The sequence below is a fragment of the Pogona vitticeps genome, chromosome 2 (assembly GCF_051106095.1).
Source record: "Pogona vitticeps strain Pit_001003342236 chromosome 2, PviZW2.1, whole genome shotgun sequence".
Classification (NCBI taxonomy): domain Eukaryota; kingdom Metazoa; phylum Chordata; class Lepidosauria; order Squamata; family Agamidae; genus Pogona; species Pogona vitticeps.
In genome coordinates, this window is record NC_135784.1 from 49,630,615 (window position 1) to 49,658,566 (window position 27,952).

Sequence of the window (27,952 nt, forward strand, 5' to 3'; positions counted from 1 at the left end):
TTATCCACAGTGAATTGAAATCATCTGCTTGTCAAAAATTCTTGAGCTGAGAAAAAAAAAGTGATAATTCAGAGACAAAAAAAAAGTTACATTGCCTCCGTGAAATCATTTTGCCAGGAAAACAGACTTTTGAAACTAGATTAGGTGACCTATTGATTTAACACCTCGGGGTCTCTTCTCCAATTCAAGCTGTTTTTGTACAAATAATACCATGAAACTCTTCATAAAAGGCTAATTTCTGCCTTTCTGTGTGATTAGCATGAGAGTTTGAACTGCAGCATAACAAAGCGGTTGCTGTTGATCACACATGCACTCTGAATATCTGAGTGTAATTTTTTTTTTTTTTTTTTTTTTTGGTGATCCTTTTGGGCAGGAGACTCCTATAGGTTCACTCTGGCGACATTAACTATTCCTTTTCTTCTGAGTCCAGGTTGCACTACTGCTAAGAGAAAGAAGACACAGTAGGCACTGGAGTTAATTTTTCTGGTTGCAGTTCCTCACAGGCTTAAAGTCATTAAAAGAAACATACAGACCTATGACATCTCATTCATAAGTGTCTTCTCTTCTCCATTTCCAATCCAGCCCACCTCCAGTTGCATTGGATTTCGTGTTGCTATTATTGTATATGGAATGAGATCTATCCCATTTTTATTCTGCTACCCCCTCCCAATGCCTACATGTTTTTCAGTATGTTTGATTTTTTTGGCGCTCCTTCCATTGATCAAAATGTCTTTATAACATGTTTTATCGTGTATATTACAAATGTTGACTTTTTTCCCCAAGTGTGAAGCATTTCTTTGCAGTTTCCCAAGTGTGAAGCATTTCTTTGCAGCAATTCACAGAAAATTAGAATTCCATGACACAATCCAGAGACAATCTGGAAAGTCAGAATTGAATCCGTTGAGCTTTGGCCTTATTTAAGATTCATCAGCCATTCCCTAAAAAGAAGCATTAGTAAACAAGAGGAGTCTTAGCAGGAGGGGAGCTACACTAGATGCCTGTTATGTATGCACTGTTGGATGAAAGCTCACCAGTGGCTCAGTTATTAGTTGCAAGGAGAGGTGAATGTTCTGGTTTGGGAAAAAGCACTAAAAGGTTGAACTTCCCTTTTATCTTGTTTAGATTCACATTTCCAGTAGCACTTTGAAGTTCAGAATCTCACTTGATTGAAGTACATTTGGTGTGAAGAAAGGCACAATTGAAAATTGCAGAAAAATGTCAAAACTCCACCATTTCCCTATTACATTTAGAAACAGAAAGCTACATGCCATTTGATGTAATGCTGCAATTTTGAACTACACTAGTCACAGCTGAAACACATTGTTGGAACAGCACTAAATTTTCTGCTGTTCAAGAATATGGCACAAAAGCCATTGGAAAAGATTAATGATTTTCTATCAGATTTAGTGTGAGAACCGGACCTATGTGAAGTCTGCTCAAGACTGTAAGATTCAAATGTGAATCCTATTGAATAAAATCTTAACTTTCATGTAAATTGAAACATGTCACTCTGGAGGAAAGATTTGATGCTCAGGTTTTCAAGGAGCCGGTGTGCTGATAATCTAAAGATTTGTTTGTTGGTTAAGGTTGTATGAGGCTTCATTTCGGTATCAATGTTTTATTGATCACAACATCATCCTTTCTATATGTAGATCAGGGAAGAACTCATGAGTTAAACCATTCTCTATATAGGATAGTGTACACAAGCTAGTGAAAAAGTGAGCACCACTCAGAGTTTAGATAAGTTATTTGGCAGGGGGAGGGATATAGCTTTCAGAATCATTCATGTGCCATCAAGTCAATTCTGACTTATGGCAACCCTTTTCAGGGTTTAGAAGTGTTTCATTCTTCCTTTCTTCTGGAGGCATCCTGGGATTTTGCAGTTTGCCCAAGGCCACACAGACTGGCTCTACTCACAGTAGACACAGTGGGGAATCAAACTCCCAACCTCTGGCTCTGCAGGCAGATACCTAAAACCACTCAGCTATCCAACCAGCATACTGCCTTTATAAGCCATAGCCACAACATGATGACTCAGAGATTCTGGGAGATGTACTCCAAAAAAAGAGTACATCTTCTGTACTCCCAGAAAGGCCTACCGTGGGCTCCGTCTGTGCCAAAAGGACAGCATGTTTTAATAATGTGTGCATACTATGGCTATGCATGTACTCCCCTGAATTAGTTCCAAGCCCTTATCAGACTTGGTTCTGATTTTATATGAATAATTTGGGCCTCCATTCTGTTTAGTTTAGACACCAATTATAAATCAACTCAGAAATCTGGTTCACCAGTCCTGGTGGCACTGGAAAATCAACAAAGCTATAACTTGCTTTTTTCCTCAGATATGCATGAGGTTTGAAGCCATGATAGACCCTAAAAGATAGATAAATCTGCCAGACAAGTTGCAAAAGGGCGGGGGTGGTTAGATTGAGAGAGTGTGTGTGCAATTATACAGAAATACAAAAGCATGTACACTTAGCTGAGTCCTTAATCATGCTAGTTCATGCATATTTTTCCTCTGAATGTTCCCCTCCTGTTAGGAGTATCTTCCTAGAACTCTTAGAAAATTTCTGAGTTTTACTTTTGAAGAACTTCACCAAAGAAGAGTCCATTAAAGAACAAGAATTATGGCATTTAAAGGCAGGATAGTGGCCACTGGCTGAGCAGATACCAGTGCTTGCCAGAAAAAGGCTAGTAGGTAGGCTAAGGCAGTGGTTCTTAACCTTGGGTTTCTCAGGTGTTTTTGGACTGCAACTCCCAGAAGCCTTCACCACCAGCTGTGCTGCTGGGGTTTCTGGGAGTTGCAGATGATACCACTCTGATGGCAGAAAGTGAGGAGGAATTAAAGAACCTTGTAATGAGGGTGAAAGAGGAGAGTCCAAAAATGGCCTGAAACTCAACATCAAAAAAAACTAAGATCATGGCCACTGGTCCCATCATCTCCTGGGAAATTGAAGATAAGGAGGCAGTGACAGATTTTACTTTCTTGGGCTCCGTGATCACTGCAGATGGAGACAGCAGCCACGAAATTAAAAGACACCTGCTTCTTGGGAGGAAAGCGATGACAAACCTTGACAGCATCTTAAAAAGCAGAGACATCATCTTGCCAACAAAAGTCCAAATAGTCAAAGCTATGGTTTTCCCTGTAGTGATGTATGGAAGTGAGAGCTGGACCATAAAGAAAGCAGACGGCCGAAGAATTGATGCCTTTGAATTATTGGTGCTGGAGGAGGCTCTTGAGAATCCCCTGGACTGCAAGGAGAACAAACCTATCCATTCTAAAGGAAATCAACCCTGAGTGCTCACTGGAAGGACAGATCCTGAAGCTGAGGCTCCAGTACTTCGGCCATCTCATGAGAAGAAAAGACTCCTTGGAAAAAACCTTGATGTTAGGAAAGTGTGACGGTAAGAGGAGAAGGGGACGACCAAGGATGAGATGGTTGGACAGTGTCATTGACGCAACCAACATGAAATTGACCCAACTACGGGAAGCAGTGGAAGATAGGAGGGCCTGCTGTGCTCTGGTCCATGGGGTCATGAAGAGTCAGACACAACTAAATGACTAAATGAACGAACAAACCCAAGGTTAAGAACCACTGGTAAGGCATAGCACAACATCAGGCAGGTAAACCAAAGGCATCTTTTCCAGGTGAGCATAGTTCCCTTACTTGTGACCACTGTGTTAGAATGCAAAGGGGCTTCATTCAAGAGTAAGTACTACTGTACTAATAATGTAGCAATGACCAGATGGAATAGCCAGAATGTAATGATTCAGCATGGTTTGTTTCCTGGCCAAGGGGCAGTTTGGCACCCTGCCCTCTCCAACAAGCACTCACTTGGCAGCAGCACCCCACCCCACCTCCTCTGGGCACTGCTTCTGAGTGGCGCCTGTCAGAAGGGGTAGGGCACCAACCCACGGATCAACTGTTTGGCTGGGAAATGAAGCACACTGAACTGGTGGTTCATGCCCATGTCTAAAGGTAGCACTCTTTCTTCCTGCTCTGTGAGCTTGCCAGTACTTCCTCACTGTAGGGACTTATCTGCCTTTATACTGAGCAAGATTCTTTGGTGTTAACTCTTATTGTAATGGTTTTTGTGGGTTTTTTGGGCTCTTTGGCTGTGTTCTGAAGGTTGTTCTTCCTAACGTTTCACCAGTCTCTGTGGCCAGCATCTTCAGAGGACAGCACTCTGTGCTCGGCCGTGAAAGCCTTCGCGAATGTATTGAATCTTATTGTAATGTTCTGGAAATATACCCCCAAATAATTTGCTGCCTACAGTGAGGGCAGATAACAGTGCTGGGATCCTCTCCCACCTCAAAGTGGTTTCAAGATAGCACGGAGCCTTCATTATTATCCTAAAATTAGACTGCTCTCTTTCTGTCCCAAGGGCTGGCAGTGGAACAGACTTGTTCCCACTACCACCAGCTTGATCCTGCTGCCCGCTCCCATCAAAACTACTGGCCCTGACAAGCCTTTTTGGGTGTGATGATGAAGACCAACAAGTCTGCTTTCCTCTGGCCTTAAGAGATACCATAATCTGTATCGGTGTTACTGCAGTGGATATGCCTCTTGATAAATTCAGTTAAAGTATAAGATAAAATAGAAATCATTGAATGATATACACATTTAAAAATAGTAATTGTTATAAATGATATATACATTTGCCTAATGAGGAGATACAATGCAAATTGCATTCTTGCTCAGTAAGGTGAAATGAATGAAAAGTGCATTTAAATCTCTGAGGCCCTGGTCACATGAGGGAAATGTTATCTAGTTATTCCCCAGTTACTTTGTTGGGTTTTTTTTTCTGGTCACATGATGCATAGTCAAGATCAAGACATTTTCCTGGCCGGCAGTATAACTGCAGAAGATGTCCCCATCACCAGGAAGTTTGTGCTATTCTGTATCTTTCTTGTATGAGTGCATTCTTTACTGGGATTGCCTGTGCTCACGATCTGCCTTGCTTCTTTTCGGAATCGAAGTCAGGAATGTTGCCGCCATTACTGTAGGATGCATATTAATTTTTATTTTAATTTAATATGTTGGTAAAAGTATGCCACCGGGGAGTCACCGCTATTACATTACTGGCGAGTATTTTTTTCTTTCTATGGGAAGATACATGGAACAGTTGGTATACCAATGTCATGAGAGGGGGGAGGAATGATTGCCAGTGCTACCATGCAGATATCCCATGTCCATTGTGTGCAATTCATTTCTGCAGGTGCAGCCAGTGCAAAAGAGGACACTTTCCTAAACAGAACCTGTTTCTTGGTCAACCTTCCCTCTAATTTTCAGCCCAGCTGGGTTGGGCTCAACTCCCCTCCCCCACATGCGTGATTCCTCCCCCCATGCAGGATTCCATTATAATCAGAATGAAAGAGGCTGGAAAAGTCACTGTGGGTGCATGGGGGGGGAGAAAAGCAGTATGGAGGGGGTGGAGTCAAACATTGTCATGTTGTCACACACCTTAGAGGGAAACTTGTTCCTGATATATCAATGTATCGGTAAATATTATATATATAAAAGGGTTAAATTGCCCCTTGAAGCAAGAGAGAAAATAAACCAGTACCATAGTGTAGCCTACCATAACAATATAAATGGGAGGAGATAAATTGGTACCACTAAAAGTTCATAGGGTGTTCATCCCGGGATATAAACAATGTGACCATGATTCAGTACAACAGAGGTATGGAAAGTATTAAAAAGTAGAAAACATTTCCCTCATGTGATCAGGCCTAATTTCGTCTATATTGCTTCACAGGTTGCAGCCCAATATACTTCTGCACAAGTATGAGGAAGAAATGTGGAAGCTATTTTCTCGTAATTTATATGTTAGTTAGTTGTATGTTAAGTGCAACAAAGTCAAAAGAATTAATTAATTCATTAATAAAAGGAAGAGGCACTAGAAATCATATTTCAAGTATACATTGGTTACTAATAATTTCACAATAAAATTAGTTCTTTCTAGATTACAGCAAAGCCTTAGATCATATAGATCAGTAAAAGCTATGAATCATTCGTAAAGAAATAAGTATGCTCAATATTTGGTTGTCCTGATATGTAACCTCTACTCTAGATATGAGGTTGGGACAGAATATGAAAAAAAATGGTTTCCTATAGGTAAATGTGTCAGAGATGCATTTCATTTTTTTTAATTATTAATTAAAACATAAACATAAAATACACAAATCAAAATACAATATAACTGTGTTCCCTTTCCAAACCAAGAAAGTTTAAAATTATTATATTCCTGTAATTTCTTTTTAATTACTTCCTTTAATTTATTATAATGGGAATGGATTGCCGTCCTTAAGCGAAAATCGCCATAGGAAACATTGCTAAGCGAAACGCGGTTCCCCCATTGGAATGCATTGAAACCTTTTCAATGCATTTCAATGGGGGAGAAAAAAAATCACCAAAAATTCAAAAAGAGTCAGAACGAAGCCAAATATGGTTAACAAAGGGTTTATTAAATGCACTAACGATTTTAAGCACTCTAAACCCTTTTTAAACAATTTAACACCTTTTAAAAATAGCGAAAACGGAGCTGTCAGAAACATTGCTAAGCAAAACAGGGGGACCTAAACTGTCATCGCTAAGTGAAGCAAGGTCCTGAACATAGCTATGCAAAATTCCCCCATTGGAAACATCGCTAAACGGAGCACAAGATCGCTCCTAAAACCTCATCACTAAGCGAATACATCATTAAACGAGGCAATCGCTAAGCGAGGCACCACTGTATATAATTTACCCAAGCCAATCAAGTCCAGCTTCATGGCTAGGGATTAGTTTACATTAACTGTTCCAAATACTGCACAGGCTTTTACTGAAAACTGCAACTACAGTACTTTTAATCTGCTCTAGTTTAAATCTCCATTCACCATTGCTTCTTACTGCAGAGAGTAAATGGTGTTCGGGGGAGGGGGGAATCCCTGAATATGAAATTCCATCAAAGCCCTAGCCATTTACTTTTGGCATCGAGTCAAAAAACGGCTGAGATCTCCATAATTTCTACCCAGTTATAAACCAATGGGCTGTGACACCTTCCAAATAATTGCTGGTCAGCCAGCTGTTTCTAGCTGTCTCTCTGGGATTTTATAAGAGTCACTTTCTGGCTGGCTGCCTTCTTCCTCTGAAGAATAAGAGCAAAAAGTAAGACTGCTTCTCAGTGGTACAAAATGCAATCCAGACTATTTATCCTGGAATAGATGGTCACCAACTGCCATCAATACAGCAGTTGGTTGCCATACCACTGACGACTTCTACCTTGACCTTGGGCAATCTTTTTCAGGCAGTGTTGTTGGATAAGAAATATTATCTTGGTCTTTGTTATATTTCCTTTCTTCCTTTCTTTTAAGGAGCACAAAGTGATTCTATGCTTCTCTTCATTCCACTTTGCCTACACAGTGACACAGGAAAAAAAGTAGTTTATGGTAATAGTAGCTGCACAAAAGCCACTAAATTAAATTCGCTGTTGTAGCTTTTTTCTCTATTGCAAACTGACATCCACAAAAAACAGGCAATAGACCTAAATGTTCTTATCAGAAATATTATTACAAATACCATTTCAGCATTTATTGGAATTTACGGATTTGATTCATCTTTAGACTTTTTGGCTTTCCTCTAAAGTGTACTTATGGTGGGGCATGTAAATGGTCCACTTAGTAATGGGCCTGAGGTAGTTATAACCATGTTAAAGAAGCAAATGATGTGAACTTACTTGTAGACAGTGTACAATTGGAAAATTATGGAATAGTGAATAATGCAAAGGTGGTAGCACATGGGCCATATGTCCCTCTAAAGATGTTTCTGAATCGCTTCCCAAATTGTGTGCCTTTGATACATTTGTGTTTGTGTGTGTTTTAAGAATGAAAAGCTTTGTCAGCGTAGCAAATTTGTAGCTCCTTGTATGTAAGCAAAGAAATAATTAGATTTCTGCGGTGTAATCGAGTTTACTTCTTTTGTTCCCCTTTTTTAGTGCGGAATCAGAAGTGGGGAAAGCCAGAATATATTACAGTGTGCATGTTACTGTGATTTATGTTTCAGTTTATAAACCCTGACTATTTCTCCCTTTTCCTAACATAATCAGAGCAGAGTTGATGCCTTGCATTTATTTACATGGCTTTTTCTGCTACATTTCCAGGCTTTGCTCCCAGAGACTATTTTTAAAAAGCAAAATAAAAGGAGAATTGCAGGACACCTTTCAATCTGTTTGGACTCCCTGTTTACAGAAGAGAGATGGAGATGCCATTAAGCACAAAAGGAATCACTGCATGCCTGCTTCTCTTTGTATTAAGTTTGGCAGGAGCTATTGAAATCCCGCTTTCTGGTAAGTTGTAGCTATTTACTGAATGCTGCTCTCCTGGAGAACAGATTAAATCTCACCAATGTGTTGTTTCCATTTTGAGCTTTATTGTGTTCTTGTGCGGCCTATTGGGAATTCATATGTGACGGAAATGTAACTCTGCTTTCTTCTCCTGACTGTTCCACATAGGGCAATAAACATGTGGAAATAAGACATAGTCTGGTAGCTTGAGGTGGAAATTATTGCTACTGCACCAAAGGTTCAGGATGAGTCTTTTGTGCTCTGATTTTTACATTTAGACTTTGTGCCCATTGGAAGGACACCTGGTGTCAAGGCACAACAGAGAACCCCATGGTGGTACTGTTATATCAATTGTAGATAAATAATATAATCTGGTACTTTGTTGAATATTCACCAGAAAAATATTGATCCTATGTGTATTGCAGCTTTGAGTATGCATTTGTTTATTGTTTGTTTTTTTCCCCATATCATCAAAATATGCCATCTAGAAAGAGTGGACAGCCTCTAGAGAATTCCCCAAGCACCATGAAAGGTCTCTCCTCTAGCACAAGAACAAGAAAACAGGCTTTGTTTCCTGTTTTCTCCTCTTAGTTGCTTGCGCAGCAACTGAAAATGACTTGAAAGATACATGCACACAGCAATCACAAAAGGCCAGTCTGATTGATAAAAGACGTGAACAACCTATCTAATGCTGCTTTGTTTGCTATTTCATGGAAGAAGGCATCTCTTACATTTTTCAGACATGTACATTTCTCGTGTTTCTTGCCTGCTGTGAAAGGATGAAATAAATCAAGATTTTTACATCCACTAAGTCAAGGATGGAATCTGTTTAGTGCAGAAGTAGGCAAATTTTAGTGGTCCAGTGACACATATATCCACTTTGGACCTTGGAAGTCTGCAGCCACAGTTCTTTTAATTTAATCTTAATTATGGGGGGGGGGGGAACGCACCTTCTTGCCCAAGTAAGAACTGGTAATTTTGTTTTTCAAAAATAGTGTATCGGAAGGAAGTGATTCTGGGAAGAGCGCAATTGTGGGGAAATTGCCCCACATGCCCTAGGGGGATTTTTGAGTGGAAAAAAAATGGAGGATTGGGGATCCAGGGAGGCTTAGATTCTGCATTTGGGCCTCAGGAGTCTTCATGCAGCCCATAGACTGTATTTGTCTGTGGGCAAGTCTATAGCCTCCCAATATTGTTTGCATTGATGACATCCATTGAGAAGATGCAACATCTCCACCCTGAAGCCCTCCATGTGAATGTGATATTGATCAGTCTGAGTCAGGATGCCTAAAGGCCAGAGGTTATGAGAATTGTATTCCATAACCTGGAGGGCAAAAGGTGGGTGATTAGAATAGATATTCTAGAAAAGGTCTTGAATATACAGATATCCTTCAAATAATCCAAACCAAATTGTTCAGCACTTTAGAACTTTGAAAATGGTAACTGTGAACAGTCCAGAAATCCAGTGGTCTTAGTAGTACAGAATGAATAGTAAAAAAAACAACAACAGTTGATTCTTACATGGTGTATCAGTCCAAAACAAAAGAAAAATTAAAAATAAAACATTGTGGCACCTTAAAGACTAACTGTTGTATCTTAATGTGAGTTTTCACGGACAAGTCCATTTCCTCACATTCCATGAAAATTGGCGTTAAAATACAGCAGTTAGTCTTTAAGGTGCCACAACATTTTTGTCTTCATTATTTTTTAACTTTTGTTTTGTTTTGGACTGATAGGCTAACACAGACTAACACAGACCTCTTCTAATGCTCCATAGTAGGTACTGAGGAATGTTTTTGCAAAAGAGACATGTACCTCCTCAAGCATCAGGTCCTCATGTTGGTTAATCCTTTCTCCCAGCAGTAGGATGGAGTCAGCATTTTATATAATCCATGACACGGCACAGAACTGCTGTTCTATTGTTCTCTCCACATAGCCCTAATCAATTGCACAGTGCTCACTTTTTTAACATATCACACTGAAGAGAAAAATATATAACCTATTTAGAGTCTGATCAGAGAATTTGAACTTAATGTTGGAAATGTTGATACCTCTTGGCTTTCCATATCCAAGAAAATTAATTACTCCTCCTAGAGTCCTATTAGAATTCTATGTGAAACCACACAACTGGAATATCGTCTACTTATTCCATAGACTCACCCCCTTTTCCTAATTATTCAACCTTTCTTTGACCTCACATTCCCATTGGATTCTGAATATCTGTTAATGAAGCTCTTTTATGGTTTTAATAAATATGAATTATATTTGGCTATAAACAAGCTGGGCAGATCCTGCTGCCACTGAAGATGTTGAAGATGAGAGACCATATGGTGCAGCAAGATACCACATTCTGTATGAGCACTGAGTTTTCTGGTTCACTGGGCTTAAAGCATTTCTAGTCAGTATCCCTAATATTCATCCCTGTAATTTATAACAGAGCGGTAATTCTATTATGGTCAATTACTCTTCAGGGCACAATTTCCATTTTTATAGTTTGGTTATGTGGAGATTCACAACACTTTAATTTATTCAGGATGGTAATAATAATAATAAAAATTGTAAATTGTGAAGTGGATGATTTGCATAGTAGCAAGACCCATTCATCCTATCACTGAGTATGCATGGTTCCAGAAGGAAGATGCTGAGACTCAGTAGCTGATGGATTTATGTTGGTATCATGTGCAATACAACTTAGATCATCAACATCATTTACTTAAATGTATGCATCTTTTTTTCTTTTTTAAGCCCAAGAATTGTGCAGTAAATTATATTACTTTTGAATAGCCTCTGAACAGCTTAATTTTATTGATTACTTTATACTGAATTCCTTTGAGAATATGGCAAACCTGAAGAAACAGGTCTTATGTTGCTTTTAGAAAAATTCATAGCCACAGTGTGGCCATGGAGGCCACTCCAAATACTAGGGCTTATTTTCAGGTTAGGTCTTATTTTCAGGGAAACAGGGTACCTGCTTGAATCATTTCTTCTCCTTTTCTTAGTCTTAGTTGTCCATCATCTCCTTCTATGAGTAGATCTTTATATGTTAACCATTCATCACATCCACATTGGAATCCCATGATAAAATTTCCCTTTATATTTCTCCCATACTCAAATTAATGCTTTTCTTATTATATTATTATCAAAAACTTTGTTCACTTTCTTTTTGCCATACAATAAATATACATTAAATCCATATCTTAAATCTTTGCTTTCTAAAGTTACTATTTTTTCATCATTTAATCTTATCTGCTCTCTTAACCATTGTAGTTTTGCACGTCATAATATAATTGGAGGTTTGGGAGACCCCATCCTCCTCTTTTCTTGTCTTCTTGCAAGTATTTCAGTTTTATTCTCAGTTTTCTCCCCTGCCAAATAAAATCTGAGAGTTGTTTTCTCCACAAATGAAATGTCTAGAGGGGTGGGGTAAAAATCTAATAAATAAATAAATAAATAAATAAATTTATTTATTATTATTAAGATATTCTGAAATAGAAATACAAATATAGGTAATATCATCATTTTAACAATATCTATTCTACCACCAATGAGATTTTTAAATGTTTCCATCTCTCTAAACCTTTCTTGATTTCTTTCCCTTTCTTCTTGTAGTTTTGTTCAAATAAATCCTTTGTCTTTTTATTGTTATACCCAGATATTTTACTTTATTCATGGTTGTCAACTTTCCATAATACAGGGGTTTAAACCTTGCATCTGTCTTTCTTACACAGGAGCAAGAACTACAAAATTGTTCTTCCTACACACAGGAAGGTGACATATTTTCTGTCCATCTTGGCAAGGGTTTTCATATTTGTGCAAATGTTTGCATAAGTAATGCAACTACAGCAATTGCTGCCTTGTTGTATGGATATTTAAAAATTAGTAAGATCAGATGGATCAGCAACTTTCCACTCAGTTAGTCTGTCTGTACTTGTTCCTTATGTGTGTATGTGTCTGTATGTGCACACACATACACTTATCTTCACCAAGGGAAAAGATACTAGTTTTTGCATAGATTTTTTTTACAGAAATTGGGGGAAACTTGACTGGAGAATAGGCACACCTCTCATCCTTGCGCTGGATGTGAGAAATCAAATTGGGACTTCAAAATTCCTTGCTGAAGACAAATGAAAATAATTAAGACAAGGAATTTAGAGAAAGTTTGCCATATCCTCATAGGGATGCTTGAAGAACTCCCAACTGTCCAGACCTGCATCTCTGAGATAGTTGTATGGATGGGAAGCAACTTGTCCTTTTCTGCTTCCTGAATATTCTGACCCAGTTATTAGCTTTAAGAAAAAGTAAAATATGCTTTGAAATATGTACTTTAATACAAAATATGACTACAATTTTCTGTTTAGAGATAGAATATTTCTTAAAATGTATATTTAAAATAGTATGAGATACATTGTGTGTACTATAGGTTCACCTGTTTTTCTACTATCATGTAAATATAAGGTATCCTGGTCTATGCAGAACCACTGCATATGGATAATGGTGGTTAACACCTGCAGCCATTTGCCTCACATGAGGGAATGAAAGGAAACATATTGATAGAAAGAACAGGTAAAGGGTAAATGAAATGCAATGTTTATAACTTTTTACAGGTGTGGTTGGGATATTCATTCAAGTATTCTTTATTTAATTATGTTGCTGTTTTTTTTCTGTTTCAGTGAGACAGCTCCCAACAATCACAGCTCAACCAACCGATCAAGTAGCATTCCCTTTTGATGAAGAGTTTACAGTCAAGTGTGAAGCTAAAGGAAACCCACACCCAATGTATGTTTCTTGCAACAACTTAAGGATAATGCTTTTTATTTTTTACTTTGGTACCCAGTTTTGAACTTTTACCCTGCTGTTTATCACTATTACATTAAAGTGGTATAATCAACCCAATTGCTGATAGAATATCAAACCAGACCAGTAGAGTCTTATAAGTTGTTTAACTTTATATTTCCTGTTTAACAGTAGTTGTGACAGCAGCAGAGCTGAAACGCATAGCAAAATAAAGTGTCAATATATTATGGTTGTGGTGGTTTTTTTGGACTCTTTGGCCGTGTTCTGAAGGTCGTTCTTCCTTTGTTCTGCCATTCTCTGTGGCCGGCATCTTCAGAGGACAGGAGTAGGAACTCTGTCCATGCTCTGTTCCTACTCCAGTCTTCTGAAGATGCCGGCCACAGAGACTGGTGAAACGTCAGGAAGAACAACCTTCAGAACATGGCCAAAGAACCCTAAAAATCCACAACCACCATCAGATCCCGGCCATGAAAGCCTTCGTGAATACATTGTCAATATATTACTTCAGCTCTTGTAAATCACCTATAGCAGTGGTCCCCAACCCTTTTTGGGACAGTGGACCAGTTAGTGGGTGTGGGCTCTGTGCATGGGGGATTCGGGCACCCCTGTGCTCACGGGTGGGCATGTCATGCTTGGGGGTTGGCATGTCATGCTTGCGGAGGGGCGTGTTGTGCTTCACGGAGAGGCCCCTGACCTATAGGCGTGGTGCACCCGCGTGCATGCACACGAGCATGAGATGCCCACCCATGAGTGTGAAATGCCTCTCCATGTGCATGACACACCCCTCCGTGATTGTGACACGCTCACCGTGCATGCGTGGGGGGGGGCGGAGATCCGTCTCCGTGGCCCAGTTCCAGGAGGCCCATGGACCAGCAACAGGCTGCGGACTGGGGGTTGGGGACCCCTGACCTATAGGCCTGACATACTAAGATGTAAGAAACATCTAGACTCCTGGGCCTCTAAAATTATTTTTGTGATAACTTTCTTTTATGCTTGTTTATATACAATATTTTGGTACCCAGTTAATATAGGTACTTTTATTGCCATCCTCCAAGTTCATGAGATGTTGGGCTCCCCCTGTGTTACTGTACTCTTCTCCTGTGGAGGGCTGGCTGCATCATGCAGGCAAGACAGGAATAATAATTTGAGTAATGATATGGTGACACAAAGTTTTCTACTTCTCTCTTCATGGGATCTGAAAGGCTTTTGATGGAGCAGGAGCAAACTGTATATGTGATGACATCTGGGGTGCTTTATACTTCATTTGGAACAGACAGTTTGAGAAGCAATGAGTATTACAAGCAGAGTAGAAACAGAAGAGGAAGGCGACTGGATTTCATCTCTTTCCAGCTGAGTCATGCATCTGAAGATGTGTAGCACACAAAACTAGGCATCAGTAACTCACTGAGAGGAAAGTTGGCAGATTCAGGCTAATTCAGTGAATTCATCTTCAGCCTGATTGGCTCACTCAGCTCCTGGTTTCAGTGCATGGAGCTTTTTCTTCCTGTCATTTTGGAAACGACACAGCATCTCCTGACTTTTTTCAAGCTTAAAAGTGTATACAGCAGAACCCTTTTTAATTGGAGGATGAGCACTAGGGTGAATAAATCCACTTAAGAGTCAGACAAGAAACTGAGTTTTGACCATTTATTCCCCCACAATGTGGTTAACAATTTGCTGGTGGGGTAATTGTGGCTGGGAGTACAGTTGTGGTATGTTTTAAGACTACTCTTCTGTAGCTCTTTGCATCGGTGAAAACCAAAACACAACTCTAATTTGGAATGCAGAGGGATTTATTCAGATCTCAGTATCACATCTTTTTTTTGACCATGTCATATTAGGCCAGTTTGACCATAAAAGTCTCAGTTTAATATACTATATTTAAACCAGTAACATCAACTTTGCCACCTCTCATCTGGATCCCTTTAATCCCTGACTACTATTGTTTGTAGTCAGGGATTAAACCTCCATCTTTCTGGAAACTGTTTAAACAGTGAAAAAGCAGAGATTGTTTGAAGTCTGCTTCTTATTTAGGCATGACCTGATGGCTAGTACAGGCATGGTGCTATAAATTAAACTATGCACACTTAGCAAAGTATATGAAGTGTGTAATAGCCATCAGAAGGTCGCAGCTGTCTGCAATGCTTTTACACAATTTTGCCTTCTATCCCTTCACTAGTTTTTATGATGTCAATTGGCCACTTGTTGTTGACACATTTGTTTAGGTAAGCTTTATTATCCCATTGGCACTTGAAATTTGACTTATTGTTTTGCATGCGAGTCAGACTTTTAATGCCAACTGTCATAGGAAAACTCAGTCAGTCTCTTTCTCTGAATGCATTCAAAATAATTTCAATACCCTGTGGAATACAACAAGGTTGCAGAATCTGCATCCCTCCTAAAACCTACAGATTCTAATATCCTGGAATACAGAAACAAAATTCAAAATGATCTTGATAGGCTGGAACACTGAGCTGAAAAAAAAAAGAATGAAATTAAACAGAGATAAGTGCAAAGTACTGCACCTTGGAAAAAGAAACCAAATGCACAGTTACAAGATGGGGGATACCTGGCTCAGCAATACTACAAACTAGAAGAATCTGGAATTGTCATATATCACAAGCTGAATATAAACCAAGAGTGCAATGTGACTACAAAAAGGCAAATGCTGATTTAGGCGGCATTAACAAAAGTATGGTTTCCAGTTCCGCGAGGTGCTAGTCCCCCTCTATTCAGCATTGGTTAGGCCTCACCTTGAATATTTTGTCCAATTCTGGACACCACACTTGAAGAAGGATGCTAACAAATCGGAACAAGTTCAGAAGAGGGTGACAAGGATGATCAGGGCTGGAAACCAAGTCCTATGAGGAAAGACTGAAAGAATTGGGCATGTTTAGTCTTGAGAAAAGAAAATTGAGGGGTGATATGATAGCACTTTTCAAATATTTGAAAGGCTGTCATACGGAGGAGGGTCAGGATCTGTTCTTGATCATTCCATTGCAGCAGTGGGCTCAAGTGACAGGAAGCCAGATATCAGTTGCATATCAGGAAAAACCTCCTAACTGATAAAGCAGTAAAACAGTGGAACCAATTATTTTGAGAAGTGGTGAGTGCTCCAACACTGGAGGCATTCAAGAGAAACTTAGACAGCCACCTGGCAGATATCTTTTGATTTGTATTCCCACACTTAAAAAGCAAAAAGCAAAGTGTGCTGCTTATATACCGCCCCATAGCGCTTCAAGCACTCTCTGGGCAGTTTACAATTATACACATTGCCCGCCCCCAGCAAGCTGGGTACTCATTTTACCGACCTCGGAAGGATAGAAGGCTGAGTCAACCTTGAGCCAGCTACCTGGGATTGAACCCCAGGTCGTGAGCACAGTTTTGACTGCAGTACAGCTGTTTAACCATGGCCTTATAGGCCCCTTCCAACTTCACTATTCTATGATTCTATACCCTTCTTTTCCAGAACTCCTCATCATTTCCTGCCAATTTCATATAGATTCCTCCTTCTCCACCTCTACTAGCAGTGAAGAAAGAGTTATCTCTTACCAGAATCTCGTGTGTGGTGGTGAAGGAGGAGGAGAACCTTTTCTTCATCACTTCTCCTAGAAAGCCAAATCCAGATAACTTTTGCCACAATGGGAAAATGAGGGAAACAAAAGAAAGAGTTTCCTGGAATTGATTTGTTTTAGCTTTAAATGATAAACACAAATTTTGTATACTTATTGTTTTTAGCTTTAAATATTATCATTTAATGACATAAGCTGCCTTGGGTCCTTTTTAAAGAGAAAGGTGGGGTATATATGTTTTAAGTAAACAAGCAAACAATATGTGCTCAAACATGCATACATATCTGCCTCTGAAATTTAAAAATTTGTACATGCCCATTGATTTCAGTAGCTAATTGTAAAATGATTTGTGGGCCTTGAGAAATACGAATTTACTCATTCATAGCATAAACAAATTTTAGCATACAGTGTTGATAAGAGCAGAGAACTTGTGAGCAGAGATGTGATGTTTTCTAGGCCGATGAATGAAAATAATGACTATCCTGATCTGATTTAATGATATCTCATAGCTAAGGATGTAAAGAATCTTCATTAAATTCTTCACAAGTGCCAATTTAGGTTGTCCCAACTCAATGAGGTAATTTGGAAAAAAAGTGTGATGTTCATTTTCATGAAGTGACGGTAACACAAGGAGTGCTGTTTTTTTCTCATTAACATTTTTTATTTGTGCAAATCAACTCTGCACAGAACTAGTATCCTTTCACTTTGAAAGTTATCAGGACTGACTTCTTTTGCTTCAGCACAGACAACTTCAACATTTAAAAATTTTAAAGGTCTGCAAAAAAAAGAGGACATTTTCTGTGATCTTAAATAAAGTCCATTTGGACAATTCTGCTTAAAATGTGCAAAAAAGTTCTCTTGTGACTAAAACTTCACTGTCTTGTGGAACAAGAAGGAAAATATTTGTGGTTTGTCATCCTTGCATAAAAGGACAGAAGAAGCGAAGATTTACATTCTTACAGCTAACAAAAATATTAGCTCAAAGCTGTCCTGTGGACCACTCTTCAGTCTAATCCATTAGTTCTCTCTCTTTTTTAAATCACTTCTTCAAAAGCAAACCTTACCTTAGACACTGCTGTACACATTTGTGATCTGCAGCCAATTCCACAATCATAAGAGACAGGGGTAGACAGAACATATGTTTTGTGTTCTGACAATCCTGGGTTCAGTCCCCAGCATCTCCAGATAGGGCAGGAAGCTATGAGAAGCCTTTGCCAATCAGTATCAATAGTGCTAGACTGCATGGGCTATACAGGATGGCTGCCTTTGTCTATTAAGGATGCAAGAAATTCTTCCCCCTTTTCCTGTGTTTATCCTCCAGGAAATTATGTAGGGATGAGAGACTACAGCTGTGAATCATTTGTCCATAATCCATAACTGAACAACTGCTGGATAGCTCATATGGTTTAAGTATCTGGCCACAGAGCCCAAAGGTCAGGAATTCAGTTTACCACTGTGCCTCCTTGACAGCAGCTAGACTAGATGATCCACAGGATCCCTTCTAGGTCTGCAGCTAATGCCTGCTAAATTTCAGGGAGGCATGATTCTCTCTTCTAAAGTGAGAAAGATTCTTGTAGGTTTTTTGGGCTGTTTGGCCATGTTCTGAAGGTTTTTCTTCCTAATGTTTTGCCAGTCTCTGTGGCTGGCATCTTCAGAGGGGTGGAGTTAGAACTCTGTCCATGTTCTGGTGTAGTGTGTGGGACAGTTTAGTATTTCCCAAACATTACATCAGAACACAGACAGAGTTCTAACTCCACCCCTTTGAAGATGCCAGCCACAGAGACTGGCAAAACATTAGGAAGAAAAGCCTTCAAAATACAGCCAAACAGCCTGAGAAACCTACAACAACCATTGGATCCTGGCCATGAAAGCCTTCAAGAATACATTCATGTGTATTGCTTTCAAAGGCTCTTGAGCTTCTACAAGCTCTCACAGAGAACACTTGAGAACACTTGAATGTATTTCTGTATCACTAAAATATTGTAATCCTCCTTGTCTGAAAAACTCATGCATACACAAGAACCATATCAAGGAAAAGACTTCACCCACGTTTTCTTTCTAACATCCTATTTTCTGTCTTCAGGGATGCTTACACACAGGAACGTGCACACACAGGGAAGTATTTAGACATTCTTCTTCCCATGACCTCCTTTGTGGTATGGCATTGCAAATTCTTTCACATTTTACTTTTGCAAGCCAGATGAGAAATGATGCTAATTATTCTTTTCATTGTGGTTTTGTGATACATGTTTTTCTGTAAAAAAAAAAAAAAACATTCTCTGAGAAAATGTGCACAAATTGCTACATGTGTGTATTCAGAAAACATGCCGGTGTCTAGAAAGTATTTAAAACATTATACAGAAGGGGCAGAAACCTTGTCACTGACTCTTGCCATGGGGAGAAGAGAGGGATTTTGTTAAAATTCCTTACATTAGTGGAGAACATGTAAGCCACTTTTGCTGATTGCTTTCTTTCCACAAGCTTGGAAGTAGAGAGCTACAAGAATAAGATGCATAGTCATTGGTGTATAGTCTATAACAAATTACTTTATAGGTAATAATAAATAGTACAGTCATGGCCAAAAGTATTGCACCCTTGCAATTCTGTCAGAAAATTTAAGTAACCCTTCCCTCAGAAACAACACAAAAACAGAGAGGAAAAGTCAAATCTGATATAGTAAAACCCCACATAGAAACCCAAAAACGCACTGGCCAAAATTATTGGCACCCTTAACTCAATATTTGGTAGCACCCCCTTTGGAATAAATAACTGAAATCAATCACTTCCTGTAACCATGAATGAGTTTCTTACACCACTCTACTGGGATTTTGGGCCACTCTTCTTCTACAAACTGTTCCAGGGCCTTCAAATTTGAAGGATGTATCTCCCAACTGCTGTTTGGAGATCTCTCCACAGGTGTTCTATGGGATTCAGATCTGGACTCATTGCTGGCTATTTCAGAACTCTCCAGCACTTTTTTTGTAACCATCTCTGGTTGCTTTTTGAAGTGTGTTTTGGGTCATTGTCCTGCTGGAAGACCCATGACCTCTGGTGGAGATGCAGCTTTCTGACACTGGCCACTACATTGTGCCCCAAAATTATTTGGTAATCATCATATTTCATGATACCATTCACATAGTCAAGGCATCCAGTGCCAGAAGCAGCAAAGCAGCCCAAAAACATCTTTGAACATCCACCATGTTTGACTTTAGGGACTGTGATCTTTTCTTTGGATGTCTCATTTCTTTTTCTCTAAAAAAAGTAGTCCTTTACCAAAAAGCTCTATTTTTGTATCATCTGTCCACAGTACATTCTCCCAGAAGGATTGTGGTTTTGTCACTTAAGTTTTGGCATACTCCAGTCTTGCTTTTTTATGCCTTTGTGTCAGCAGTGGTGTCCTCCTGGGTTTCCTTCCAGAGCGTCCCTTTTCATTCAAATGGCGGTGGATAGTGTGAGCTGACACTGTTGTACTCTGTTGTGGTGGTCACAAAATGAGAAGGCTGATAGTTTATATGATCACAAATAATTAGGATAGTAAATAGTCTTGGAGAGAGAAGTTAAAGTCAGTCATGCCCACAGGGATGTCTGCCAGCAGAGCTCCACATGGGCGACTATGAATGCCACGCCCCCAGGAGGACTCTCCTTTATTACTTTAGCAAGCTCACAGATAGTTGACAGTATACAGATTATTGACAGAGTTCAAATAGGACAGTGGTTACAGAGACCTTTGGGTAGTGTGGGCGGCATATAAATTAAATAAATAAATATAAATTAAATAAATAAATAAATAATGCCAATTATATTGGTCAGAGAAAGGCTTTAAAGTTAGCTCTTTATCTCTGTGAGAAAGAAAGAACGGGCAGTAGCTCCTCCTCTCAGAAGCAGCTTTGACATCATCCAGGAGAGTGTTCTCTACTACTATAGAATCAGCCAACATCTTAGCAACCTTGGGGTGGGGCATTCGTCCACACCCTGTGTCTGCAGATCAGCTTGAATTTGTTTGGAAGTTAATCTGGGTTCTGCATCCACCATTTAAACAACATTTCATTGTAATTTTTCAGTAATTTTGCTCTTCCATCCATGTTCAGGGAGGTTAGCTACAGTGGCATGGGCTGTAAACCTCTTGATGACAGAGGAACATTAATATCTCTGGAGATGGACTTGTAGCCTTGAGATTGTCTGTTTTTCCAGAATTTATTCTCTCTAATCCACTGACAACTCTTTACGCTTCATTCTTTTTTCCTTGCTCAGTGTCACATACAACACAAAGGTTGAGTCAACTTTTCTCCATCTTAACTGGTTGCAAGTGGGATTACTATATTGCCCACACCTCTTACTTGCAACAGGTGTGTCTAAATACAAATTAAAGGAGCATCGCATGATTGAAAAGCAATGATTTCTTACAATTTAGACAGGGTGCCAATAATTTTGGCCAGTGCATTTTTGGGTTTCTATGTGGGATTGTATCAGATTTGACTTTTCTTCTTCTTCTTCTTCTTTTTTTTTTTTTTTGCTGTTGTTTTTAAACACAAACCAAAGAGATGAACATGTAAGTACCGAAACATTTGCAACTTTCCAAAATTTTCTTACAGAATTGCAAGGGTGCCAATATTTTTGGCCATGATTGTATAATTAGTAATTGCACACTCACTCTTTAGGAGTAGCAGGCTATACGTACAGTATTGAGCTATAACAAGTAACATTTAGTTACTTCTAAAGATCAATTTTAAAGGCTTTCAAGGTATTTTTAGATCCCCTTTGAAATGACTTTTACAGATATTCTCTTATTCTCTAGTTAGTCCAAGTTTTAAGCAAGGTATTCTGTTATTTGTTTTTTTTTTTCATCCAACCTGGCAAGAGAGTGTTCCTTCATTCCTATTTTCCACATTCTGCTGGCACTGCATAGCAACTCATTAACACAATGCAACACGAGTAATTACTTGTGGATTCAGACCAGCTGTAAGGAATACAGCAACTTCATTGCTCAATGAGTTCCCTTTAATATGTAACATTCCAATTTCTGTTTCTGTTAGAGTAGGCATGTGAATTAGTTTCCCAAAATCCCTACCACCATATTTGTCCTGTCCTTTATTAGAATTGAACTTATTTTTTCCCACTCCAGTGCAGAAATTCATGTATTATTTGGTGTACAACATTTGTTTACAGCAACACATCACAAGCCTCTGAAATTCATGGCTGTTTGAGGCAAAAAGTGCTCTAGCCTGCCGCCACTCTCAGCAGGTGCAAAATGGTTATGGAGAAGTACAAATTCAGTATTTTCCCCCACACATAGTTAAGTGAATTAACTGAAATATACCCAGACATCATTACTGTGACTTCCTAATTCTCACTTATTAGTACACAGCTGCTTGTATATTCTACCTTTCCTTAGTTGAGGATAGATAGGGAATACAAATTTAGAGTAAACATATAATATAGCATGCATTTCTGCAGTAAGAGTATTTGATCAAACAGTACATTAATGAGCAGTTCTTCCTGCTGTCTTTTCAGATTTAACTGGACAAAAGATGGGAAACCATTTGATCTACACGGTGATTCAAGGATAATTGCATCCAACAATTCAGGAACATTTGTTATTAAGAATCGTGGGAACATATCCGTATTTCAAGGAAAATACCGCTGTTCTGCTTCTAATGAGGTGGGGACAACTGTGTCAGAAGAAATAGAACTTGTAGTTCCAGGTGAGCGTTTTTATTGCTTATTGAATGTGTATTTGTATTTTTATTTTTTAAAAAGAAAAAATACAAGGAGCATATACTGGGCTCATTGCTCTGGTGTTTAGGGTGCAAAAAAACAGTGTAGAAATTGAGACCTAAAATTCATGGTTTTTCTATTTTTAACAATTTTTAAAAGAATTCTCCATACTAGTAGTAGTAGTACTTTATTACGGTCAACAACCAGTAAAACCAAAACAGCATAAAATAGATACATACAATTATTGTTTCAGGCAGGATAATAAAATTCAATTAAAACATGGTAAAACAACCCCTTCTTTCCAATTAATAACATCATATATCCTTAATATTGTTAAAATTTCAGGCAGTGTCATATTAAAAACATATTGTTCATCTAAAATCACCTACCCAAACATCTGTTTACGAACAACCATTGCTGCAGCACAGAATTTGGCCACTTGTCTTGTGATATAAGGGGTGTTGTCTGAGAGTAACCACTGCATATAATCCTCTGATCTCCCAGGAGATTTACAGATAATGGGTGATAAAAGCTCCATACGGAGATCCCAATAGCAAGAACAGAAAAAGAACAGAAAAGAAGAACATGACCAACTGATTCAACCTTATCATTATTGCAAGGGCAGAGACAATCTGATGCCGGCAAACCTCGAAATCTTCCCTCCAGAAGCTTAGAAGGAAAGACATTGAGCCTAGCTGGTGTGAAAGGCCTCTTGATGAGCCTTTCCAAATTCCAAATGGTTCCTTCAGTTTCCCCACAGTGAAGTTCCACCATCATTGTAGACTCTCTACCTGTGAAAAGGGAACAGTAGTGGACTGGGGGGTCTATTAGGATCACAAATGCTTAAATTTTGACATTAATAGGTCAGAAGTTAAAGTGTCAAAGACAACTCTATCAAGGTCAGATTCTGTAATGTGCTTTCCTCTCAGTCCTCCCTAAGAGGGCACAGCAATGACAGAAATATAATCATCCTCCATGAGTTCACAATTCCAACTGAAGGCATAAATACCTCTGCATTATGTGTAGTGTCAAGACATCAAGGAAGGTGTAAGATGTCAGAAATTCTGTGGGATTTCTTCCTGGTTGAAACAGTTAACAAAGCTGAAAGAACAACATCTAATTAAAGAAAAAACAATTAGATGAATCCCAAGGAAGTCTCACTGAGAATATCTGGGGCAAATAATTGCACATCAATGTGCTGCAGGTGAAGTAATTGTGAAGTAATTTCTTAGTTCATATCTCAAATTGCAGTCCTGAAGCTGTTTAGCAAGGGCTGTGGTACACTGCATACATGCATATATTTTCATTGCTATGTATCATTTGTTGTTTGCTGTAATTTGCTGGTTGACTCTCATCCAGCTTTTTTCTCCAGAGAACAGGCCAGCAGGTATTTAAATAGACAAGCAATTTATAAAGTATCCTCATAAAAAGTGAGTTCCCAGTAGAAAAAAGTGATTTTTAGACTACGTATGTCAAATATTGTATTCTTCCTTTCTATTCTACATTCTCTGCATAAATTTACATAAACCCATAACTCATTCTTTATCTTATTTTATTTTTTGATTTTAGCAATAGTTTTTAGACACCTATGTGCTTTAGTGAGAGGGGGGAAATGTAGCTTCACGGTGTTAGAAAACTGACATAGAATTTTAAAAGCAGTGTTTTAAAACCTGTATTCCTCAAATCATTTCAAAATGTCCATAACACATATCCGTCTGTCTTAGACTGATCTGTAGAATCAATCTAAAAGCAAATACAATATGCATTATAATGAATTATTTCTTGGGTGAGGGAACAACTTTTTTTTTTTTTTGCTGGCCTGTATCTTTTCAGAGGCCAAATAAAATGTACTCTAGCAGAGTAAGGTGGTGTTCATATTACAATGGTGTTCACAGAAAAATGTAGCAGGTGCAAAGCTTAACCCGAGCCTTTACCTGTGCTTGTTTTGAACAAGTTAGCACTTTTCCCTTCTTGGATGTGTTTTATTGGAGGCCTTCCTGTGTTAGAGTTGTTTGATCTTCAACTGAATCTCAGAAGAGCAAGATGTTTAGGTCTGTGGCCACCTTGAAGGCTCGTGGTGGTTAGGAAATCTCAAAAGTGGCTTTGTTTTCATTACCTTCAAGTACCTAGACACCAGAGACCAGCACTTGAGGATGAAACGTCTGTTCACACTGTTCCCTTTATTTGATCAAGGGCCAAGTTCCAGTTCCCTCCCTAGGTTTCTCATTATAGGTATGGCAAATTCCATCATCTATTTTAGGAGTAGACCTTAGGAATTTATTCCAAACAGGTGAGGGGTCTCCCAAAAGATCACTGAATATTATAGAAGCACAGTGTGTTGGAATCACCTTCTGGAAGAGTCTGTGAGTTTAGTTGCCTGATCTATGGTTTGAAAAGTGACCAGGCATTTTCCATGCAAGGACTTGCAAAGACTGGGACATGTAATAGCTCATGTCTCAGTTTTGACATCCAAGGGATATTAATGAGAGATACACTGGCTCTAACCATGAGAGTTTTGTTCTGCTTTTTGTCGCTAACAGCTACAGATAGATTTGTCTGACATTTTGTCTAATCCACAAATAAAGGCATCTGAGATAGTGGCCATCACTATATTTCTGCTGCAAATCCTATTGGATGATTTGTACATTAGCCAGAATCCTGTTTGTTACACCATTTGCCTCACTCCATCAACCCAACTGCTGGGGTGACTTGCTACAAGTTAAAAAGTCATTTTATATGTTTGCCAACACATACCGGTCATGTGCTTCTGTGTGCAGTGACAAATGCCTGCTCTGTAGCTATGACAATTCTCTACTGAAATTTATACTGATAGTGGTTGTTGTAGGTTTTTCGGGCTCTTTGGCCGTGTTCTGAAGGTTATTCTTCCTGACGTTTTGCCAGTCTCTGTGGCTGGCATCTTCAGAGGACAGCAAGTTGTACTCTGAAGATGCCAGCCACAGAGACTGGCGAAACGTGAGGAAGAACAACCTTCAGAACACGGCCAAAGAGCCCGAAAAACCCACAACAACCATTAGATCCCGGCCGTGAAAGTCTTCGCAAATACATTATACTGATAGTGTTTGGCAGCAATAAATTCTGGCTATGATTCTAATCGTTGTGTAAAAATCTTATTTTATTTTGTCTGTTTTGTGTTCAGTGTGACAGTTTTATTAATCATGGCTTCTACTGTTTTTTGAAGTGGTGGGGAACTATCTGTTTTCTCTGCAGTAATTTCTTATTCTTCTGCAATTTTTTTCTTATTTAGATCTATATCTCTTGATTACTTCTTGCATTATCAATAAAATATTACAATATTTTACAAAAGAACATTTTAAGTGCAAAACAGAGCTAAATTAGTATCCAAAGAATATTAAAGTATGAAAAAGTTAGAATGTCTAGGAAAAAAATAATAATACAAAGTCTTCACCTGGTGCTGGAAGAACATCAGGAGAGGAGCCAGATGAACCCTTTAGGGGAAGAATATTCTAAAGTGAGGGCAACACCGCTGAAAAGATGTTTGGGTGGGTAGTTATCTCCTGCATCTGAGATGGCAGAAAACCTATAGAGAATGACCTCTGATAAGCTTGTTAAAGGATTCCTGCCTATAGAGACAGGTAATTATACATTCATTCTTTAGGGACCAGGACATTTGTTTTGCTTGTTTGTTTTGTATCATTTGTAGGCCACCTTTCTTCCAATCAGGGGACTCAAGGTGCCACCTAGAGTGGTCTTAAGTGACTAGATAGGCAGGATATTAAATGAATGAATGAATGAATGAATGAATGAATGAATGAATGAATGAATGAATAAATAAATAAATAAATAAATAAATAAATAAATAAATAAATAAATAAATAAATAAATAAATAAATAAATAAATAAATAAATAAATAAATAAATAAGGTGGCTCCCAAAGTGAAAACAATGAATTAAAGCCTTTTCCTTCCTTCTTTCTTTATAGTTACAAATCACAGGATTTATAGAGGATGGCAAAATGGAACCTTGGGATAGAACCCAGTAGACATGATGGAATCATGGCTCTTGTTTCTTGAGATGCTGCTGTTTCTAGAGACTCCCAAAGTTAACAATTAGGGAACAAGCTCTCACTTGCCCATGCACACACATTAGGTTCCTGAGCTCAACCAGATCTAATATCCAGAGTTAAACCCTGACAACACCAAACAGAAGAAAAATCCGCTACCGTTCCCTTTCACAAGAGCCAATAAAACCAGTATATTCCCTATCTATCCTCAACTAAGGAAAGGTAGATTATACAAGCAGCTATGTACTATGTGAGAATTAGGAAATCACAGTAATGATGTCTGGGTATATTTCAGCTAATTCGCTTAACTACGTGTGGGGAGAAAATACTGAATTTGTACTTCTCCATAACCATTTTGCATCTGCTTAGAGTGGCAACAGGCTAGAGCACTTTTTGCCTCAAACAGCCATGAATTTCAGAGGCTTGTGATGTGTTGCTGTAAACAAATGTTGTACACCAAATACTACATGAATTTCTGCACTGTAGTGGGGAAAAAATAAATTCGATTAATAAAGGACAGGACAAAAATGGTGGTAGGATTTTGTGGTATAACCAGAATGTTTTTAGGTATGAAGTAGGCTTTGCCATGTTCAGTAGGATTTACTTCCAGGAAAGTGGGCACAGGAGCTCAGCCTTGGGCAATAAGGAAAACCAACATATGATAATATATTTCTTACTGCATCATTTTAATTAGATTCCACACAAAGATTACGACAGTTTGTAATATTTTATGCTGACACAGATTTTGAAGTTTTAGTTTTCAACTTATTTTTTGCTTATGGATAATTCATAAGCCAACACATTCTGCAAAGTGTTAAATGTGTTACACTTTCATTTGTGACAGGTAAATCCTAGCACCTGTTTGAAAGTCTCTACTCACTCACCACTCCAAATTTTTGGCACTGTTGCAGTCCAGTCTAAAGGTAGACTGCATGGCAAAATTTGGTAAGTGCAGATAAGCTTAGGGCAAATCCAGTTTATTCATGCATAAGTATAATTGAAGCATGAGATCATGACAATCCCAGAAAATTGGCAGATCTCTGCCCATTCAAGGTATTCAAGGAAGGAGCAAAGTGCTTGGCTCCTCACCATTCCCAAAGAAAGCGAAAAGAGGAAAAAGCCATTCTGTGTAACACTTTAGAACATAAATTATTCTAATTGAGGTTTTGTGACTATGCTGTGCAGCTCAATAAAATAAATAAAATAATAAAATAAATCCAAACCACATGAATCATTCATAAATAAAAATCAAGAGTAAAAATCATTACTATTAAAACAGAGTAATTACTCAGGCATGGTATTGAAAAAGAAGACGCAAAACAACACAGAAAAGAAGTGGTGAAAGATTTAACTAGCTTCATTTCCACTGAGTGAATATTTAATTATCATTTTACAGTTGTGGGAAATGGGGAAAAAACCCCTCCCAATAATTATAGAGTACCTGCATAATTGAAGCCAATTATAAAGGCAAAAGACTAACTGCTGAGCTATTTAACTGAGAGGA

The 27,952-nt window shown here is 38.6% G+C and overlaps 1 protein-coding gene across 13 annotated transcripts in view; it reads left to right on the plus strand.

Annotated features, from left to right (window-relative positions):
• The window catches only part of CHL1 (cell adhesion molecule L1 like), a 304,506-nt gene that overhangs the window by 193,397 nt on the left and 83,157 nt on the right, over positions 1–27,952 (plus strand). For all 13 annotated transcript variants that reach the window (XM_020791014.3, XM_078385206.1, XM_078385211.1 and 10 more), the window contains exons 3-5: positions 8,143–8,328; positions 12,996–13,101; positions 22,203–22,393. In XM_020791014.3, coding sequence (XP_020646673.3) covers positions 8,238–8,328; positions 12,996–13,101; positions 22,203–22,393 — 388 coding nt within the window. In that variant the 5' untranslated portion in view covers positions 8,143–8,237. The remainder of the gene's footprint in view (positions 1–8,142; positions 8,329–12,995; positions 13,102–22,202; positions 22,394–27,952) is intronic.